The sequence below is a fragment of the Perca flavescens genome, chromosome 2 (assembly GCF_004354835.1).
Source record: "Perca flavescens isolate YP-PL-M2 chromosome 2, PFLA_1.0, whole genome shotgun sequence".
NCBI lineage: Eukaryota > Metazoa > Chordata > Actinopteri > Perciformes > Percidae > Perca > Perca flavescens.
In genome coordinates, this window is record NC_041332.1 from 27,704,577 (window position 1) to 27,728,147 (window position 23,571).

Sequence of the window (23,571 nt, forward strand, 5' to 3'; positions counted from 1 at the left end):
CTGGTCCAAAAGAAGATATATGTACAACCAGCATCCTTATACATAGCAAAAGAAAGATATGGAAAAAACTCAGGTGGGTATGTATGAACATTTGCAGGTACTGAATCATTCAGGCCAAAGGCCTATTTAACCTTGTAAGTCTTTCAAGAACTACAACATAAGTTAGCTTCCATTGAGATACAAATTAAGAGTGAAAACAAATAATGTACTATGTAATACACATGCATTTGAAATGTAAGGACCTTGCTTATTGTACAGGTGACAGGTAAAAAAATCCAATAAAAAATGAGAATCAAAACTTCTTAAGAGGTAGAGTTTTTTTTTGTCTCCAGGGGTCTCATTTATAAACGGGGCGTACGCACAAAACGGGGCTGAAAATGTGCATACGCCACTTCCCACGCAAAGGTTGTGATTTAAAAAAAAAAAACTTGACGGGAGAATGTGCGGTCCTCCACGCAAACTCTGACCCATGCGTACGCACATTTTGGAGACAAAATAGGAATTGGCGACGCAGATGGTGAGGTGGTGAACTGAAGTCAGACTGCAGAAAGTACATGTGGGAATAACGATTAGGCTACTCTTAATATGTTTAAATATTAATGCCTCACGCACATTTCTTCACACCATATCAATTTCAATTCAATTCAATTTTATTTATAGTATCAAATCATAACAGAGTTATCTCGAGACACTTTACAGATAGAGTAGGTCTAGACCACACTCTATAATTTACAAAGCCCCAACAATTACAGTAATTCCCTCAAGAGCAAGCATTAGCAGTGGCTATTGCAACAGTGGCGAGGAAAAACTCCCTTTTAGGAAGAAACCTCGGCAGACCCAGACTCTTGGTAGGCGGTGTCTGACGGGGCAGGTTGGGGGTGTGATGGCAATAATAGTCACATTAAAGATAGTGGAACAGTGACTTTGAAGGTAGTCGTTGTAGTTCATCTCACAGCAGGACATATCATGAAGATTGTACTGAGTGATAATTGAGTGATAATTGTTCCATAAACACCTTCAACTCAAATCTTAAATAGAAATGTATTCTTAATATTTAATCGGCGCTGTCTCACCGTCACATTGTCTGATACGGAGCGCAGGAGGAGGAGATGGCCCAACTGCATGGAATACAGGATATCATCAAATACCCTACCATTAGATAATGCAGAACACAGTGTAAATAACTAAATATCTGTCTTTAAAACTGCATATATCATCAAATGTCAAAGTCTGGAAATACAGCCGTTAAGCTCTCGCGCAATCGTTACGCTCTATGTCCTCATTATCAGTCCGAACTTTAATACCGTTAGTGACAAAACCTGCATGAAGAAAAGTGTGTTTGCCTATTACACTTTCTTTCGTCTTCAAATTGTATCTCGGGGTGGGGGATACCATTAGTTGATGCTGTGATTTTAGCAAGGTGTTAACAATCAAATATTGTTGTAGGCTAAACATATAAATACTGCAATGAACCAGTGCGTAATGCTGCATGATGGCACTGCTGGCCCTGCAGGAGGACAGCAAAGGAAGAATCAGGAGAAAAAGAGACTTAAGGGACCATGACGATGACTGGCTCATATGCCGATTTAAATTCCCTAATATAGCTGTAATAGTAATATAGCTGCGCTCTTGGATCTATGTACTGAATTGGGTCCAGTAGAGAGGGCAACGCGCCGGAGCCGTGCCATCCCGGTCCAAATACAGGTCCTCACCACTCTGGGTGAAACCGGCTGTTTTCAGAGGGAAATGTCAGACAGCTAAGTGTTTTTTTAAAATAAATATTATATATAATCTTCAACTTCATCACTAAAGCTTGTTTGGATATAATATATAGTTCTGTTAAATGTTATCATATACGTCTGGTATATCGAAGCTGTCCCCGAGTGCCGTAATGCCTGCTGTTTTGGAAGATTTTATTAATAAAAGTAGTCTATAGATCCGGTTTCCCTACATTGTGCGACAACAGGCCGAAATTATAATTCAATTGGCAGCAATTCCCGAGCGTCTGAGAGGTTTTTTGTTTGTTTGTTTGTTTTCTCCGCCAGTCATCATGATTCGGCATGTTTCGGTGTAACAAAGAACAGCTGCCAGGGTCATTAACATACTGATCAGCATTCACGAGGTGCTTTGCATTGACTATTTATGGTTAAAAATGGGCGTGTACAGGGCAGGATAAGAGGTTGATCCATGTACGCACACTTGTAGTCAATCTGTGATTTAAAAAGGGAACATTGCTTACAGGTGTGCGTACACACGGTTTTATAAATCTGACTTTTTTTCGGCGTACGCCAATTTGGGCTTTTGGCCGTACGTACACTTATAGTAAGGATCCTACGCACAGTTTTATAAAGGAGACCCCGGGTTACTTTGAAAACTACTTTAGACTGCACTTCGTAATTACTGCGTAAAATTGTTTAAAATTCGGGTGAAATGTGCTGCAAGAAAGAACCACCAGACAAAGAACAGAATCAATGCCACTGTGTGCATTTCTATGATGGCCAAGGGCAAACACTACACTTGTGAAAGAACATGGAGTTCTAAAGGAAATATTGTCCCTTATTCAAAATGACAAAAAAGTTCAAGTTTGCATGTCAAGATTGTTTAAAAAACAATCAGGTACGCTTTGATTGCAGGAACATGCAAAAAAAAAAAGAAGGTTTTCACTGTCTTCCCCATTCCCAGCATGTCTTAAATGGTAGACTAGTGCTGACCTGAAGCAACGGCTTTAGGGCCAGAGAACTGGACACAATAACACCACCATCAATTACAGCCCTGAGAGAGGAAAGAGAGTCCAATCAGAGAATTAGAGAGATGTGGGGCAGACAGGTGGATCGACAGCCTCAAGGCAGAGGGAGATTGTGGAAAAGGGGATGGCAGAGAGGACAGAGGAGAGACAGACTGCTGGTCACCGCTCTAACTAAGTGACGGGATGAGGATAATAAAGAGTCAGTCACACAGAGTGAGCGGTGGCCTCAGAGGGGGAAGAGAGGGAGGGTTTGGAGCAGAGGGGTGACAGAAGTAAGAGATGGACTTCATCAAGACTGCTGCCTGATGGTCAGGGTTCAGACTGTTGCTCTGTTTCTGGCCCTCTGTCTTCCAGCCATGGAAACTGTGTGCGTATTTGTGTGTGTGTGTGTGTGTGTGTGTGTGCGTGTGTGTGTGTGTGTGTGTGTGTGTGTGTGTGTGTGTGTGTGCCCTGGCTCAATCTCCAATGACTGGTGAGCGATTCATTGCCCCCCACTAGAGTGACCAATGCCTTTCCACTGCAGGCCTTGATCCATTTTAGCTAATGTATTACTGGCGGAGCATTGCCGTCCGCTGTCTGCTGACTGGGCTGGACTGACCTAAACACATTTGCCGAGCTGCACTGGGCTTTTCTTAAGATTTACCAGAGAGACAGCACAGCCTTCATCAAAGCAGATCCAAAGGCATTTCTTCACCGTGTTCAGATTACACATACACATTTTAACAATGAACGTAAATGGGCCGTACTTTCCTGCATTTTACATAAAGTTTAGTTTGGGGTGAAAAAATAAAATTCATCCAAACCTATGTGCCTCAAAGTAGAGGTGGTGCAAAGAGAATTTGGATTAGATTTTTACACTGCTATAAGCTATTGAATATTTGTTAGAGGGAATAGGGAATGACTATATATGTATTCCTTTATCTTCTTCATTCAAAATGCAAAGGAGCTAATTCTTTTTGATTGTCAGTTTGGAACTTACACACACACACACACACACACACACACACACACACACACACACACACACACTCACACACACACTTTATAACAGGGTTATAAAACCAGGATTCTCTTCATGTGGCTCGCTGTGCAAGGAGAAGGGGAGAGGAGATACAGAGACAGAGCGACAGACAGAGTAGGAAGAAGGGGGCGCTGGTCTGTCTTTCCTTGGGGACCAGAATGCTCCTCCTAGCTGCCCATTAAAAACAGAATTCCTCCACAAACTGTGTTTTCAGTCTAAATCCTCCAGGGTGCTGCTTACCAAAGCACAAGACAGTCACACCAAGCCTGTCCTCTCTTTTCTGTCGTGGCTAACATTCCCTTCCTTGTTGTGCCTGAGCCCTGTCTACTATCAACATGTGGCACATGTCCTTGACAAGTCAAGAGGATCCTTCACCATAGGAGTTGTGCAGCAGCGTCAACCATGCTCCCCTTTGCCTCTCTTTTCCCCTTTTCTTCCACATCCTGCCTCCACTCTTTCACTCTCCCTCTCTTAATATTGAGTTGCCGGGGCAAAATGGGGCCTGAGGAATCTAATAACTGTGACAGTGGGACTTTTTTGGCATTGTTCCTGAAGCTGTGCAGACACACACAGGGTTGTCTGCTGACTCTAATGAAAGGTTAAATGAATAGGACAAAGTGACAGGAGATACAATAAAGAAACAAGGAAGAGGAGAGAATGTGTGTGCAAGCATGTGTCCATGTCCCTGTGTGTGAGTGTCTCTGAGGCCAGCCTCCCTAGCTCAGGGAACAACGAGGACAGCCCCTCCACAGCGCCACAATATTCAAAACAGATTGGTCTGCCACAGGGTGTGTGTGTGTGTGTGTGTGTCTGTCTGACTCACTAGGACACAGATGCTGAAGTGGAATTCCAGCATGGGGTTCTTTGATAAATGTTAAGGTCACTGGCAGAGGGTAGGGGTGGAGGCTGGATGGGGAGGAGAGGGCGGGAGAGCGGGTGCAGTGGGGGAGGAGGCAGAGGGAGTGACGAGGGGGGACGCATGTCTCGTCTTGTGCCTCTCTCTGCCTGTGCCTGGGTGGAATGCGGAGTCACATGAAAGAGGCCCTCTTTCTCTCTCCCTCTCTCTGAGACTCGTCTCTTGTGTCTGTTTCAAAAGCGCCACTGTCCCCCTCCTGACACACTACCTGTCAGCAGATTTCCCCTCAGCTCCAAAAACACACAGCCACAGATGCATGTGAAAACACACAGACACACAATCATATGCACACAGGCATACACACACACATACAGATGTGCCCTTCACACAGTTTAGTTTCCCTAAAACAGGAAAAGTGAACTAAGGCCCAAACAAACACACTAAATCCTTAGACTGCTTAATTACTATGATTATCACTGTGAATAGCAACTTTGTCCCAGCAATCACAGGTTAGGACTTCTAACATGTCATCCAGGTTTGTGGTGATGTATTGCAGGGCACAATGCAGTTTAATAGATGCAGCATAATCAATTAAACCTGCGTATTAGAAATTGTGACGTAGATTGAGACATTGACTAAGAGTTAAAGATGTAAACGTCACAGTCAAGTTTAATATGTGGCTAATATGTGGCATCGGATTGACAGAGGAAGTTTTTATAAGATTGCATCAAATCAGTTCTATAACGTTAATTCATGTGTTCCTACCAAACCACGAGGTGAAGGCCCACTGCAAACATTAAGAATGGAGACTACCTTGAGTGCTTGGTAGCAGGTGTGAGTGGCTCTTATCCCTGACTCTCAGGAAGGGCATAAAGTTTGCTGATTTTTCTGATCTGATGCCTTTTTCAGCAACACAGCATCATTTGTCAGTGCCTTCTGAAACTGTTACACATCACAGATGTGACAACAGTATGGCAAAGTTTAGGCACAAACACAACTTGGTTAGTTAGAGAAAGAGCATGATTTGGTTTAAATTAAGTACTAGAAAAATCTTGTGGTTTGGGTAAAAATTACTATGTCATTAAGGGCAGGGGACCTGGTCATGGTCACAGAACAATCGTGGTCTTGGTGAAATTATACCACTGTTGACTGTCGGTGGAAAACGGAGTGTGGACAGCAGTCTCCCATGGCAATGTACCACATTTTGTTGATTCATCCACCCACCACGACCTCCTCCCTATAGAGAGGTGAAGTCCCTCCCCTTCCGGTGGAACACCATGGGACCTTAATTCGGAAAAATTATGTACGGTAGGGAATACGGAAAGACAAATCATTTTTTGATCCTGTTTGAATTGAGCAATGGTTAACAAATATGATGTTCAACATCTAAAAGTTAATTTTGCAAGTCAAGAAAGTCTCAGTTTGTCATAAAACTGTTGAAGTATAAGACTGTGAAAATACATAATTAGAAAGAATACACACTTCAAAGTCGCATGAGTGAAGTCTCTCTGAAGCTTTGATGTCTGTGTTTCGTACCGGGATGTAAAGTTACTCACACGAGCAACGGACCTCGCTCATTCTTTCGCTTCTCGGCTGATAAAACTTCGCTGGATAAAACACATCAGGTAAGATAATGTGTAACGTGTGGATCATAGCTAAGTTAGCTAGTTAGCGAGCAAGCCGAGCATTAAGCAAGGTGATGTATATTGTGGGAGACGAAAGATGTAGTTCACTGAGAAGTTTCACACAAAACTAAGTGGTACTGCGACAAACCTATGACAGCTTTCTTCACTTGCAAAATTATCTTTTAAATTGACGAACATCATATGACAAGACTCATAATTAGCACGGCCACCACGGCTTTGTCCCTTCAACAGTCTCGCTGTTATATGCATAAATTCCACTGGGCATATGAATACATGAAAGCGTTCACAACGTAATTGAACGCACACACAATGCACTGACATCCTTCACTGAACTTCTAAAAGTAATATCCACAGTCAATAACACATTTCCTACAAGGACAAAGAGACCAAACTGCATTAAGACTGGGTTAAGAGGCTGGATCATACACTCAGCCCACAATGTTACAAGTTTGCCTGAAACATTATAAATACATTCAGATATGAATCATTGTCAGTTAAAACTTGAAAGTAAAGTCTTGAAAAACCAAGGTCTACTACTACTACTACTAAGGGCTGCTGCTCCCCCTTGATCCAGCATTGATGGGATTTATACATTGTTTAGTACCAGGGGTGGGATTGGGATTTATTATGTGGTTTCAGGGTTGCTAGCTACCAATGATCGGAGGCAACCTGCCACTAACTATCTTGCCTTAAAGTTGTAGTATAATTTAGTAAAAGCGAAACATTGTTTAAGCAGAATATCAGAGCATTTTACTTTCTGTTATTTCTGACCTATTTTTTTCCCTACCTTGCCATCCACCTATCACTCTCTGCCGTCTGTGATGTCTGACTGACAAGTGGACTGAGGTAGCTGCTTCTTCTTCTTCTTTTTTTCCATTTTATGGTGGATGGCAACCAGTGTTAAGGTGCATTACCACCACCTAGACTGAGGTCGCTGATCTGCTGGGGAGCTTTTAAAGGTCCAGTGTGTAACGTGTTTAGTTGTTCATTATCAAAATCTGTGTTGCCCATTCACAAACGTCCTTTTTCATGTTATATATTTACCTTCACCATCAATTCCAAGTATTCCTTTTGGCTTGAAATTTTACATTTGCATTCGCATGAACTGGGGTAGACGCTCCATATTCATTCGCCATCTTGAAATACGTTAGCCGGTAAGGGACATACAGGACATACTTCTCCGCCTTTTGCGTTTTCGCTGTCACATGATAAACTCACAGGTGCTGCTAATGCTGCTAATGGGTATCGTAGCTTCCCGGCCCCGGCAAGTTTGAAGAAGGAAACATGGAGGACCACACGTATTCAAAATCCAAATTTCAGGAACAGGAGTCTTCTTTTTCACCCAGAAAAAGAAAAAGGATATTCAAAAGAGCAAGAGAGACCGGCTTTGAAGTGAAAGCTACCGTAGCTGTAATACGTACTTTGAACTGCGTGGTGCGAGAGAGTTGATTGCGATATATGATCTCAAGGCTAGATGGGAGAAATTCTCACACATTGGACCTTTAAGGAAACACATTAACAGAAAAAAAGGAAACCCTGTGAAAGTTCTGATGTTCGCAAGTTCTTACATCAACTCATTTATGACTGTTCTCTACAGATATTAAGAAAACAGTCATTGTTTGAATTATTAAGACGGAGAAAAATGTAAACATATATACATTTTTAAAGATTTGCTGAGTTAAGCGTCACCTGATGACATAGAAGAGCATAGGCCTATGTGCCCGGGACAGCCCTGGCCCAATTTAACCCCCCCGGTTTCTACACATCGACACACAAATAACGCAGGTAAAATGCAAGCCGTTACTCAGCCTGTGGAGATAGCCATATTGATTAAAATAGTAGCGTATCTTTTCGTAGTAGCATATTATGTGTGTCAGATATCCTGCTATTGTTTTTATGCTGCTATTAATACTTGTTTATTTGCACATTGAGAACTCTTTATTTGATATTGTTTTTTTAATATCAGGGAGTGCATCACAATTGTGTTGTATTAAGCAGTATACATTACAATACAGTTTCTTATGTCTTATGTCCTATGATGGACGACAAAATCCAGCAGAAACGCCTCCTGTATAGAAATGCATGGATTTATTACACTATGCTACATTATCTGGAAAAATAATTTTCTGTTCACTCTCTATTATGTAATAACAAAATGTAAAAAACAGTTAAAACATATAACCTACTGTAGAGCGCCTGCCAGATATTTCCCAAGTTCAAAGTCCTCTCTGAACATTTTGCAGAGTGGCTCAAATCTCTCATTTGTGTTGAATATCTGCTCTGAAAATGCCTTCATCAGACAGTTTCTGTCATTTCTACCAATCAACACATTGAATAAAGGTTTGTCTTTGTGGAAGACAAATGGGGTACATGTCATCAACTAAGGACACAACGGCTTATATTGGTTAAAATATTCAACATAGCCTTGCATTCCTCAATTGTGACACATTTATGCAATCACAGGAGTGTCCCCACACTCTCTTACTTAACTCTGTCAGTGTACCAATGCATGACTGAGAGTTCAGCCAACACTCAAATCTTATTCCAAGATTGTTATAGTTACTGTATATAAAATAAAGGTAACACACTGTCATCCTTCTTCTATGAGCACCCGTAGAGTCCACTAATGGATTTTATAAGCTTGCCAAATCACTCCTGTGAAGTAATGTGTGCATAATGATATTTTCATGTAATGCTTTTGCCATTCAGGACAGACTCACCAATACTTTATAATTCAATAATTGCTATGGTATTCAGGCATAAGTTACAAAGTGTAATGTGTGTGTGTGTGTGTGTGTGTGTGTGTGTGTGTGTGTGTGTGTGTGTGTGTGTGTGTGTGTGTGTGTGTGTGTGTGTGTGTGTGTGTGTTTGTGTGTGTGTGTTTTTTCTCTCTTTCACACAGGAGTTGCTCTGTAATGGACTGTATGGCTAAACATGATGCTTCACTCTTTGCTGTGACACTAACAAGACACAAAGTTATGACCTTAAGCACCAACTACAGTAGGAGGGCGAAGGCCAGGCAATGCAAACTGGTCCTGACTGGCCTTACACACTGATAAAAGCAGGCCAACAACAAAACCACCAACCACGGCTGCTTTTCTGTGGCAATCACAGGAAGTGGTCGCCACACTGCCTATGAGAATCATGGAAATAAAGGATTGGGAGGGTGAAGGAGAACCTCTGGTACTCTGAGGTCACAAGTGAAAGAAGGAGAAAGTGACTCTCTTCTTATTGATGCCAGTGTACCTGGAACACAGATGGACAGAGGTGCAAACCGTTGCAGAAGCGGTGGAACAAGGAGTGGGAGCCCAGATCTATAGTCCTAAAAGCAGCCTGCCTATTCCCATGCAGACACCATTGCCTACAACATCTACCTGGCACACATCACGTGCTGCCACAATAAGACTAGGGCAGGAAAGGAGAGCATTGCATCAGGGAACATGGCCACACTTGATCACAGGTAAGTATCTAATTTGCTGTATTACTTTGCCAGTTGCTGGAAGACGGTGGAAACTGGTCTACAGTATGTTATAACATCCATATCTGCAACAAGTACTGAGGTTAGAAGGTTATTTGGCTTATCCTGATTGGCTGAACAAGTACGTAAATATTTAGAGCCCTGCCCTGCCAGAGTAAATGGACAAGCCTAATAGACCCTGTCGTGGTCGTTTAAGCAACCATGGGTCCATTTTTCTTATTGAACAGGTATTATAATCGCTTTTACCAAACTGTATTGAGTAACACTGTGTGACTAATAAAGAGTACTATGGTGTACTGTGATAGAAGCCTGAAGAAGAAAATGTCTGGAATGAAGTGTGAAGTTTACTTGGTTCTTTCTTTGGACAGCACATAAACAGTTTTTAAATGAGAGAAATCGGGATTGAGAACCCTGAGGAATCATTTCAAAGGCTACTCAGGTAAAAATAACACTGTCAGGCACAGTTACTAGCAAAGAACTAGACACTCAGTGCAATAATTCCAAAGTCAACATGCTACGTCTCAGTCCTCAGGAATTTTTCATGAGCCACCACTTATCTTGTCATATCAGATTTCTTCCACCAGCTTTTTTGGAGGGAAGAGAAAAGACACCTTTAGGGCAAATTATTCTCTTTTAATCATATCACTCTGTATGGCCTGAGGAGTAATTTCCATGCCTTTTGAGTCACTGAAGCATGGGCCACTAATGCACACACACCCATAAAAAAAAAAGAAAGCACACAATCATGCAAACAAACATCAACATATACAGTATGTATTGGAACAGCAGCAGTTAGGTGTCTTTTTTATCTGAAAGCAAGAAATAAGACTCCACAGGAAAATAAAAAATACAAGAAGAAATCAAGGAACAAAGTTGTGTCTAGAGTTTCCATCACAAGTGAAATCCCAGATTTTTTCACTCACTGTTCATGGAACAAAATTGAACAACTTTATTCTGGAGTACAGTCAGTGCAAAAGGGAGCCGTAAAATATAAATTATACCACATAACCCTATACCTCCCAACTGAGCCATTTGGTTACAACTATACTTCTGTTCGTTACACAAGTCCAGCATCTCTATAGCGTCGACATGAGTTATATTCTAGCCCTGCTGAAGAACGTATGGATTACAAGTGAAATGTAATTTCCCTTCCGATCGGACAGTTGCCACCCAGTGACACTGAAGTGTTTATTTTACACAGTTGCCGGTAATTAGTTCTGGACAGAATCAATTAAGGCCACCTCCAAATTACAGCTGAAAATGTAAGAATCATGAGCGTGTCTAGTAGGAAGAAAGAAAAATGCAGGAGAGGGTGTATTTCTGATGCCTGAGTTGTGCAAAATGTGTTCTATCATTTCTCATTTTAAACAAATAAAGACAGAGGGAGTGTGTGGCTTCTGCACACACTGGGTGTGTTCATTTACTAAGACCAAAGTTTTCCTGATTCCTTCCTTATGGAATATGATAGTGTTTGGATTCGCATGTGAAATGAGAGAAGAAGAAAATGTAACACGTGTAAGTACAAGTCTCAGTTTACAGTTTAAACACAGCTTGTAGCACTGAGCCTGATTTAAATCTCATTAACTTGCCATTTCCAAGAATGTTCTATATTCACACTACAGAGACAATACTATCGTTTAGCAAATTTTAAACTGTTCGAGATACAAGAGGTACAAGACTAAACACATCTTAAATGCTAATGTGGTAACAGCTGTTAACCCTATTCAGACTTATTCTGCTATTTATTTCTCTTTTTTTCACAGGAACACAGACCAAATTTCATAATATATTCAGAGGAAACTGGAGAGTTTTCATGAGTGTAAGTGTGTGAAGATTTAGTTTCTTACTTTGTGTGCTGAGGTATAAAAAATATAATTATGTCTACTATATGTATATTGTTTTAAATCAAGTATGTCTCATGCTGTGCTCTTTATTAAATTAGGACTCCTGCCATCCAATTTGTTTGAACATTTCACAGTGTCTCTGTTTAGTCGCTAAAGCCTGCAGCTTCGGTTACAGAGATTTTAATTCAAGCCACCACTAGGTATATGACCCTACTCCCCCTTTCAAAATATTACCTTTTCTGTCACTGCCAAGACACACTATCAGTCACTCGAGAGATTATTGGGGCTGAGGACAGATGGAGAGGAGCAGAGCCGTATGGGTGCAGCAGTGACCCACTCCTGGATAAAGAATAACACTACAAGAATGTTGCTTTGATGTTGTTGAGGCTGAATATCTATAACTGTTAGCACGAGTGAAAGTACATATTTCCCTTCATCTAAAATAAATGTTTGTTTTTTTCTGACTGCTCTGCCCTTACACACATTTCCTTTCACCCGTGCATCGCTGGGGTTAAGCTCTTAACATTAGAGCGCAGCCTCTTCATGACTAAAATTGTACAGAAAAAGCGTCTGAACATAAAGGTCAAGTAGTGATTATCTCCTTCAATTAATCACATAAAATATGGAAATAAGCAAGTACACAAATGAAAAGAACGGAGAGCAGCGAAATATATAAATGTACCAAATGGCATATCAATAGATCCTTAATACAATTATCACCCATTATTTTCAAATAAGGAGGCAAGGAGGGAGAAAGTAAGAAAAGCAGGGGAAATGGAGAGGATGGAGTAGAGGGAGAAGAGGAGGAAAGAGTTCTCGATGTGAGCAGTAATCAGAGGAAGCCAGCAGGGGGGACAGGGAGGGTTGGAGGGGTCAGAGCGGAGCACCACTAAGCAGCCTTTCTCTTCATTAGCAGCCTCTCTAAGGGGGGTGTCACAGGCCTACCTGTCCAGCAGATTATTGAACCGACTAACCAGTGGCTCCCACCCCACACACACACACTCTCACACACTCTCCCCTCTCTGATTCCCACAGACCCAGAGGAATCACGACCTAGCTGCAGCCTTGCTGACAACTTTAACTTTTTCTTTAACCTCACGTAGCAGCGCTAAAGGCTGAATCCACTCAGTGCATAACGAGGACATTTACCTCGACAGTTTCACCATTATTTTATGTGGACTTTCGTTGTCCAACCTTTTCTGTTGTTGCCTTTTTTTTAAGTTCCTGTATTTTCCTGCAGCAACACACCAGCTAGTATTCTCTGCCAATAACTCTGAGAATGTAATAAGTGTATAATTATCTGACACACAAGAGAGAGAGAGAGAGAGAGAGAGAGAAACAGAAACACACACATAAGAAGAAATACCGGCATTTTAGCTTTAAGGAAATTTGAATTGTACAGATCCCGGACTGGTCTGGCAAGGAGAAAGCAGCATGGAGATAAAAGTAATGAAATGACACTCCAGGAATGTAAATTGGCATTCTTTGGTGTAGTAGCAGCACCAGCTCAGGCTCATGAAACAACCCTGACACACACTCAGACCAGGCCAAAATACTGGGCTACGCATTAATCTTACACACATCTCACTGATGAAAGTGTGAAGGTACTTTTGTGGTGCTTTTAAGTGGAGCCATTCATCTCAATCTCTCTTTTTCTCTCGTTTCTCTTTTTTCTACCCCTCTCCCTCCGTCTTCCCTGTCTCTTAAAGCATTCAGATATGTCCACGCAGAAATGTCTTACACTGACATGAAATGCCTCTGTGTACTTCTGTTTGGGTTTCACTGTCGCAGGTTGGCCAAGAGTTCACTGGGTGTTCCTTTAGAGGTACTGTAGCACACAAACAGGCAATAAAACAAGTGTATGTAGCAACAACAACAAAAAAGAAGTCAGATTACAGTGTTGTTCAGCTCCAATAAACAGCATCTTAAAAAGCAACAATATAATGACCTAAAGCTTTTCTTTGCATTGACATCTAATACAGACACTGTAAAAAGACTTCCACAAACAGACCAAATATTAACTGCAACTTGCAGAAAATATAGCATGCACTACAAGAAGGAATTCTGCAGAAAGGGGAAGCAGGATTTTCAGCAGAGGGATTTTAGGACTGAAAAATAACTTGAGAAATATTGCTGCCAGCTATGAAATGAAGCCTGATCACATTTATTGAAGTAAACACACATAACGTGGGCCTATGTTTAGCAACCCCGTTTATGTGTTTGCTATCTAAGGACATATTGCACTAAATTGCATTGAGTTGTAGCATTCAGTGGTTTGCATGCGTTTGTAAATGTGAAGGCCCAAATCTACAGGTAGCATAAAGTGTCTTACGACATAAATTAAATGTAAACAAATAAACAAAATGTTTACACTGTATCTGGAGTTAAATATTTGCCCCTAAGGTTCACGTAAAGGTTTTTAGTTAATATAGGCTACGGGGAGCAGAGAACACTTTCGAGGCGTGACGAAAACAAACTATATTAAGTGACTGAAGTAATAATTCGTTGATTTAGCCTACTTGGGAAGTCACAGATTGTAGGTTTTATTTCTGTTTATGGCCTTAATATACTCCCAAATGCTAATGATTACTATTGATTTTGTAAAACAAAGATAGTGAGGAGAGGAAAGAAAAAGATCAAAACTAGCAGAATAAATTGTTTTTCTTCTAAATGCAGGCAAATACGCAAGTGAGTCATATAAATCAGAAAGGGTGGGACATAAAGTTACTCATTTAGACTTGGTTAACTTTGCTTCTGCTCTGATGAGTTCAGATGACGGACCAGCACTGAAGTTGCACGAGAAAAAAAAGACACCAGTTCCATAATGTATTCTTGTGGTATGTTTCATCTTAATAACTTAAGTAAGCACGAGCTGAAAAATCATATTTACCATTGCTGCATGTTGTATCTGACAGACCCCGGGGCTCCTGGCACTTTTCAAAGTTGGCGTCCTCAAAAAAGTCTGATTTCGCCCTCAAGTGGGGAACTTTCTCCTCTTCAATACTGCACGCTGTCCGAGGTGGTTCACCGTCGGTGTTGCTTTCACAAACGTATCTTTGCCGTTTATCACAGTTTTCAGTATAGAACGCGGGAAAAATGTCAATCTTTTTATTTATTTATTTTTTATCCCGAAGAGAGAATCAATGTGTCCGGGCGTCTTCACTGAGGAAAAACGCGCGGCAGGACGTTTGGAAACGCGTCGGTCTCACGGAGAGGAACGCACGACCACGACACTCTGTCCCCTCTTCTTTTCCCAAACCGTAAACTGAAGAAGTCGAGGAAACAGTAGGGATAGCTGACAAGCAGAAGCTGTGTTGTAACGGCTTGTCCTACCTTGAGAAAAACGCTTAAAAAAAACGCCTTCCTACACTCCCCCGATGATTTCCTTCTGCAGAGTCAGCGCAGTGCGCCGAGGAGAGCTGCGGACAGTCCGGGCTGGAGAGAAGGTGGCTGTGAATTCAGCGTTTCACACGCCGTGTATGACTGTAACCCGAGCGATTGTGGGTCGACAGAGTTGCTGTGCCCGATGAGCTGATTTACGATGTTGTGTCAGGAGAAAGAGTCGCATCTTTGTGCGACAAAAAAAGTGCCAAAACCCTCAATAAATCGGCAAAGAGAGCCGCATTTACAGCACGAGGATTATTTTCTCTCTGGTGCTTATAGTTCAGATGTATTGTAGTCACAATTTAATCTGTATTTTAAACTATCACCTGTAAGAAAATCTATCAAATGCAGCCAAACAGGAAATGAATAATACAAAATAAATACAAATGTTGTTGTTTTTTTTTATTTCTTGCCATCTTTTAAACAGTGTGTTAACTTTTGCGGGGTACAACAAGCTGCATTTCATTAAAGCAAACTTTCACTTTTTTTTCACTTTCTCTGCTCCCGCGGGTACAGCGCACGCCTCATGCGCTTGCACACACGCACACGTGTTTTTGGGCAGCTGGAAATACTGCAGGGATGTGACACTGATGATTTCCTAAGTTGTGTCCCTCAACATCCCACAGAAGTGGGCGCGCTCATTAAAGTTTCATTGTGCACTTGTTTTTATGAGGATTTGCTCAACATTTGACTGAGACATCTCAAGAGTGAAGAGTTAAAAGAGCGAGGGTGTGTGTGTGTGTGTGTGTGTGTGTGTGTGTGTGTGTGTGTGTGTGTGTGTGTGTTTAAGGATAGAGTGGAGCAGAAAGAGAGACATACAGTACAGCGGTCCTCGGAGTGGCTGCCTGCCTCATGCAGCCTGGCTCCTCCACTGGGGTGAGAGGCAGCAGAATCCCAGTCAAGCGTCTGGAAGCCCCACTTGCATGTTTGGTCAAGGGGTAAATAATAGATCAGGGATTAGGCTTGTGTAGAATTCATTCCAGGGTAACAAGCTACTGAGGTCCCAGGATATGCATATTCATTCCTTGGCCAAGGCCGTGGGAGAGCGAGGACCATATGCCATGTTTGTCAGAAGGCTTACATTGCTAATTAAACGAGATATTACATACTTATATGAGCAACAAAACAAAAAGCCTTTAAAGGACTGTCCAGGAAAAAAAATGTTTTGTTTGTACTTCCAATGCTTTGATGCTGCTTTACTTTGACTCAGGAAGTGTTTTCTATACAGCAGTGTTGATTAACCTTATGACGCAGGGGGCTGTGGATTAGTAATATGACATAAACTGCACATTAAAGAAAAACATGACCTTTTTTTCTTTGTTGTTAGCATGTTGCCAAACTATCAGATGAAAAAGCTCTGTTGCAACAAACACAAGAAGTGCGATAGCATAGTTATGATAGTGGGTGTGTGGATAGCCATATAGGGCCTACTGTTTTGTCAGCTTCAAACTATTTCATTAGGTTATAATTGTTGGAACAATTGTGCTTCTGTATAGCGTTTCTGAGTGGGCTGCATGAGCTGGGTCAAACATCCCATTATCTTAATGTGGTGAAGCAAAAAGTTCATTTAAAATTGTAATGTTCTGATAGAGGTATAGCTCTAAGCCCTGGTACAGGGTAGTATGTGTAAGGGACAAAATTATATTTACTCTAGTTTACAACAGCAATCAAATGTAAAAAGAAATGTATTTTAAGCAAGTGAGTGAGTGAGTGAGTGAGTGAGTGAGTGAGTGAGTGAGTGAGTGAGTGAGTGTATAACTGCAAATTGTTCATACAAAAGGTATCTACAAAGTGTTTACTGACAAAGTATTTTATTTGTTTTTCCTACAGTATCCACTCTTCCAAAACAATATCTGCTCATAGCAACTGATGCACGATTTATGTTTTCTATGGTTATGTTTAGGTCATTTGTTAAGTTACATTTGGTTATGGAAAAATGGGGGTCTTAATTAAACAAAAGTCAACACAAAGTTAAAGCTTGAGACACGTTTACTGTGTTAACATTTAACCGCAACCACGATCTTAACTAAACCGTTAACAAAATTGCCAGACCTATGTCCACAGCGCTGTGAAGTAGGTCTGGCCACACCTCAGATACATTCTGGTATAGGAGAAAAAAACACGCTCCGGGTTGTTTGCATTTCTTTAAACCAATCACACCCAATGGCGCTAAGTTCTGGACACAGCGACGGTGGCTCTGCAAAATAGTCTTGGGAAGGAACATGTTTGGTGGAACATTTGCATCCTACAAAAGAAAACGCTACATAAAATATTAAAGGAAGTAAACTGTTCACAGTAATGTGAGCTATTTAAATTTGCTGGTTACATGGTTAAACGTTACCTTCTGGTTCTACACAGGATGTAGTGGCCTGTTTGGTAACCCCATACATGCAGTGACCCATACAACCCTGTACATGTACATCTGTGACGGTGTGACATGCTGACATGCATTTTACTTTAGACATCATAGTTACACCTATTGTACATATAAATGTTAGTTTTGGATTATGGCACAACAAAAATCATAACTAGGTATTGGTTAATTTAACACGTTTTTAAAAAAAACTAATCATTGCTTTCAACTTTTAAATGAAATGGAGCATGGTACTATGTACTAGAGCCAGTAATTGAGTGATATTTGCTTATTGTATATATATCCATGTCATTGTATGTGTCAGCCAATAAATAAGTAACAAGAAATTGCATTACAAAAATGCCAAAGATACGGTTGAGGTAATTTACATCAATACCTCAGGATGCGTCTCATTCACTTCATCAGTCAGTCATCTTGCTGCTGAGATAACAGCATTTTACTCTATTTTCTTCTGTTTTATGCACATTTGCTCTGCCCAATGCCAAAACTTGGGTGGCCACGCAGCATTACTGTGCCTGAACACATCCTGCATAGACACTGATCACATAGCGTGTCCACCAGGGAGCAATGACAAGTTGGTTTTTCAACTGTAAAATATCACATACAGTACATATTGTGGTGCCAAGTCTTTAAAAATCAAACAAAGCATAAACAAGCAAAAATGTTGGTGGTAATATCGGTAGCCTCAAAAAATATACAGTATCAGACAAGCTCTACTGTGTACCAGCCTGCCATTCAAGTGGGCATTAAATATATACTGTACAAGTAAAGGCAGCTTGATAGAGAAGGAGAGTACATGTTTATTTGTCCCTGTGACAGGATCCCACTGTTCACTAATTATCCAGCGGGACCACTGATAATGAGCTATTGAACCTGCTACTGAAGTGTTCCACCTCCTGGGAAGGCCATCAGCTGCTGCACTACACTCGCAGATCCATCAAATGCACAGAGGTCCTCCTGTTCATTAAGTTCCAGTCACTACCAAAGCATAGACAGGTCCAGAAAGGTCAGTTTAACCATCCCGAGGGCCGTTGAGACTTCTCAAAGAACTGGCTCATAAGTTGTCTTCGCAAGTCAGGAGGCAGTGTTTTTTTATTACTACTACCAGTGATGGGACATTTCTGATGCCTTACACTTATGGTAACTAACTATGTTTTTTTTTCTCTTAGATAAGTTTATTTGATTTTAAAGGCTTCATACAATCTGTATAACATACAAAAATATTTTTTTTACACTGGAATTGGATAAGTAAAAAACTTAAACAGCAAAACAGTGGTTATGATCATTAGGTATCAAATATTTGATAATAAAAAAGGAAAACATTTCATCAACAACTGTAAAGTAAAACTGTATTACAGATACAGTTCTATCTCTCTATTTCTTACTTTAATCCCTCCAAACGGATAGAGAAGGAAGCACAGGTGTTGGAAATAAGACCAATACTTTTCTCATCTAAAAGCTGTTTTCCAACTGGACAACATTTACTCAGGGCGATCAATGTCCCATGTCCTTGGTCTCCTCTCTCATACACAAGGGAAATATGAACTTAAATACAACCTCACCACCTTAATTTACCCTTTCACCAAGCAAAGGACAAGCTCTGTAGTATAGAAGCCCAAGGGAAATAGCCTGACTCCTTGTTCCCACACATCCTGAGGGGGCTGACCGGGGTTGGGATGGCACACTAGATGGGTAAGCCGTGAGTGAGGGTGGCCCTGAGATTCATGGCACTGTGGATACACACACACACACACACACACACACATACACACACATGCACATGTACACTGCTGCTGCTGCTGCTGCCTCTAAGAGGTGGGTCTTGTGTGGATCAATTCCTCCTTTATGAGGGCTCTCGTCTGTTGAGGATAGGACCAGAAGGTCATCAGATGGGAGTCAAACAGAGGTCCGTACGCCATCTCACTGGGGCAGGGGTTAGGACATGAACAAGGGGGCTTGTGCACACAGCATGTTGGGAGGCTTATGCAAGGTCAGCGACATCACATGCATACAGGAATGTACATGATTGCAAAGACAGTGTAAGGTTTGTCATAACTGGGAAGGTTTGAGCTAGAATTGTCTGATTTAGGTGCACAGATATTGTACTGTATGTCTTAAGGCTGAAAAGAGGGAAGAGAAATGGTAATCAATGGATTCTCTGTCCTGGGGTTTTGTAAGGCAGTCCAAGGTCTCACAGGATTCAGCATGAGGATGGCTCATGCTTGAGGTCAAGAGTGGCTGATATTTCTCCAACGGACTCCAGCGAGTGATATAATATCCCTCCTCGGGGCATCGCTTGAATAGAAATGTGTACAAACAAGCTTCACAATTGAACGTGAATTTATTAAGCAATTTTAAAGATTTGTCATGGCCAATTTCATTTGCAAAAGACACCCAGTGTGATAACAACTTATTATAATCTAATCTTATTAAACAAGAAAACATTAGACATTCAACAAATAGAGTCATCAAAGTGGCTGTGTTCAAAGACTTATTTAAACACGTTGGAGCCTGTCTCATTTCAATGCAGGGGGGGTGATGTTCTACTAAACAGTGTGCAGGTTTGATATCCCAACTGGCATTTGTATAATCAATGTTCCTTTAAAGCTGGGGACTTGTGACTCTTTAGTGTCTATTGTCATCTCCCGCAGTTCTCAGGTTCTTTCCTCCCTCAGCATCAAAGCTAGGCCACATTAATGCAGACAATATCCCCACTTACCTGAGGCGGCAGGCGGAGACTGTGCTTTCACAATTCTCCATGGAGTGTCATGTTTTTCCCCGGGATGTGCCTCTCTTCCTTCCTCTGTCAGCATCGGCACAGCAGGGCTTGTCATTTGGTTCTTGAATTTTTCATGCAGGTGGATTTGCATGATCACAGTTCTGTGTCACTTCTTCTCCTGGTAGATTAAATGCTGCCTAGCACTTGAACTTCCCTGTGACTCCGTTGAGACAGAACAGAAGTGAGACAAGCATGGTTATTGGGATTGTCAATGCAAGAGCTGTCTTGTTCTAAGGGGTGGCTCTTCACATTTTAACAGTTGGGCAATTAGACACGAGAGGCCCACAAAGACGATTTCAAACAAGGGTCGGTTTACATTTGCTACCGTATTGTTTACATGTGCAGCTATACGTCTGAATCAGTCGTAGTCTGCGGCATTTAGTAAAGAAGTTAAACCATGCTGTGAAATTTTAGTGACAGCATATGTCATTTGGTTGGGTAGGGCACATAATATCAGCAACAAAACCGTCTGTTTAATCCAGCTGTACGCAGTATTCCACATATGAACTAGTGTTATAAGTGATATATATGACAAATTCAATCATAAGCGAGTTTAATCACTTGGCCACCTCTCTTTCCAAATACTCCACAGATCATAACAGCGACTCAAGACGAAAATGTCCTTTGAGCTATGATTCATGTCAACAGATATCCATTTTAGAGAACGCATATACTATGAGTATGAATCTTGGGTGAGTCTCTTTTCAGTCGCAAACCCACAATTCCCATGACTGCTAGGAAACAAGCTAAGGATCGAGTGTTCAATTAAAGATTCTTTCTTCACTTTCCTTTACAGAGACTGGTTCTATATGGAAAGTTAATTAAATGTGCTATCAAAATAACATTTAACAGTGTGCTTTTAAAGAACGTTGAGCCAAATGACAATACTGCTGCAACATAATTCATATCTTAATCCATTATAATAATTTACATATTATTTATGTAAGGGAAATGTGTTTGGAGTGTTTGATCTTACTGATACTTATCTACAGTGTGCATCATTTTCCCAAGTATAATCTGGCCCCAAGAAGCAGGTTTAATGGACAAATAGACAAAATAAATTAGAAGATAGACCAAAAATCACTATCACATGTGCAGGTTTTTTTTTCAAATTGATTAAACGATAAACTGATTTTAACCTGTTTCATACATCCAATAAAAGCATTTAGATGAAAGAAGTGAAATCAAATAATGACAGAGGTTGAGGTGAGTGTGGAAATGCAGGAAGCGCGTCATTGGTGATATCAAAGAGTGCTTGGCAGAGATCTGCCTTTTATCTGCCTAAAATGCTCAAAGATCTGGATTAATCTGTCATTAGTGGCAGACAACAAACACTTTGAAGAGGGAGATACAGTTTGCTTCAGACATAGAAAAAAGCTGCAGCAGGCACTGTTAAACATGGTGGATCATGCCTGTGTGGAACATGTAAGCAACTGGAAATGTCTTGGGCCAAATTATATGCATTTGAAGATGAAAGAGGGGATAGTTTAAAAAAAAAGATCCCTTTGAGTTACCAACTTCCTTAGAGAGAATTGTGTTAATGTGACTTCCTTTTGACTGTATTTTGCCATATGATCTGCCTGTTAATATAATTTAATTTAAGTGAATTTAATTTAAGTGAATGACCTTTGACCTGAAGATGAAGGTGCAACTGCAGGGACCAGACTTAAAACCCTGTTGCAGATGTATGATGGTCATTTCTCATGACAAGGAGATAGATAGATAGATAGATAGATAGATAGATAGAGAGAGAGAGAGAAAGGCTTGTTCACAAATACCATGTGTCAGTTTGTACGTCTGAACAAGAAACAGTGGGCAGGCAGATGTTGCACATTATGTACCAGTCTACTGCCTCTAAAATTGTTCTGCAAATGAGGATCTTAATGAGAGGCAGTGTTCGTGGGTCAAGGAACAGCCTAATCATGCTAAGTCAATTGCATCTTTCCTCTTTCTGTGTGTGTGTGTGTGTGTGTGTGTGTGTGTGTGTGTGTGTGTGTGTGTGTGTGTGTGTGTGTGTGTGTGCGTGTGCGTGTGCGTGTGCGAGGCAGAGAGCAGATGAACCAACATTTGTCTGACTGAAGAGGAGTGCCAGTCATCATATTTCTTCATTTTCCTCTCTCACCCTGTGCTCCAAATCTGGCTGGACACTTAAGTACATTAGCCACACAATATGGAGTTGTTTTGTCTCACCAGCAAAACAGATGTCAAACACGCGTCTTTGTTCATTTTCCCTTGCTTGCATCTAGTACTCAGTGCTTCCACTGAGGATTCAGAGATACAAAATGTATTGTGCATACTGTCTTTGACCTTACAATAGATCATTAAAACATATAAAACCAGGCAAATATCAACAGTGGTGAGATATAAGTGTGTCTATTAAATGAAAAGCAACATTTTAAACATTACTGCCATATAAAGATCAATATCATATCTTAATGTTATTTCTCGTTGCTGTCATTCATGGGGCTGTTGAGCTTTGATATAACAGCAGGGATTTACAGCCTTGTTAAACAGCACTTACAGACACAGATCATTCTATGTAGTTTGTGTGTGCGGTGTGGTGTGTGTGCGTGTAATAGCACAAAAGCTACACAACACCTCACCTGTAACTTTGACACATTGTGATATTTCTCTGTGACATTTTATTACTCCACCTTTGATTTTCAATTACACTACTGTTATTTTTAAGGCTCTGTATACAAAATGTACAATGTATAAAATATGGACATGACATATATACGTCTTCTTCTTCTTCTCCTTGAAAGTATGTGCTTGTCAAAGCCCATAAGACTGCTTTAACATTTTAAAGGCATTATATTTCATTTCTGTGACATAAATGTTTTATCAATTGTTTTGACATTGTATTACTCCTAAAGATACAAGTGCATTTTTTTATAAAAATAATAACTTCAAAGTATATTTTAGACGTGTGTACAGAATAATAAAAGCTCACATTATTAACAAATTTAATGGATTATTTTGTAACACTGACTTTATTTAATGTAGATCCAGTATTTTGAATATGCCCTAATAATTATGCTTGGAGGGGACTTGATATCCAAAGGCATTTTTTTTCCCAAAAAGCATCATGATTTGTCATAGCAGAAAAAGCATCCACAGAATTAGATGATTAAGAATTCTTTCACATATATAGTTTTTATTTATTTATTTATTTTATAATTTAGAGCTTATCGATTTGACCCATGGTGGTACGGCCTTGATCTTAATCGTTGCTCAGCTAAAATGTGCTTCTGATGAGAGTCCAGTGGGAGGCATGGCTGATTGAAGAAGTCACCACCAGGGCGATTTTATGTCAAGTTCCCTGGAGCCTATAAAAATTATATCAAATCAAATCATGATTATTTGTCACATTCACAACAACCATACACAGCACTATGTGCTGTGAAATTTGTTTGTGCCTAACTCCAGAAAGCAACTAACAA

At 40.7% G+C, this 23,571-nt stretch overlaps 1 protein-coding gene across 2 annotated transcripts in view; it reads right to left on the minus strand.

The window, feature by feature from the left end:
• bnc2 (basonuclin zinc finger protein 2) overlaps window positions 1-15,166 on the minus strand; it is a 167,963-nt gene extending 152,797 nt beyond the window's left edge. For both annotated transcript variants that reach the window (XM_028591079.1, XM_028591104.1), the window contains exon 1: window positions 14,482-15,166. In XM_028591079.1, the coding sequence (XP_028446880.1) occupies window positions 14,482-14,484 (3 nt within the window). In that variant the 5' untranslated portion in view covers window positions 14,485-15,166. The remainder of the gene's footprint in view (window positions 1-14,481) is intronic.
• Window positions 15,167-23,571: the final 8,405 nt, after the last annotated feature.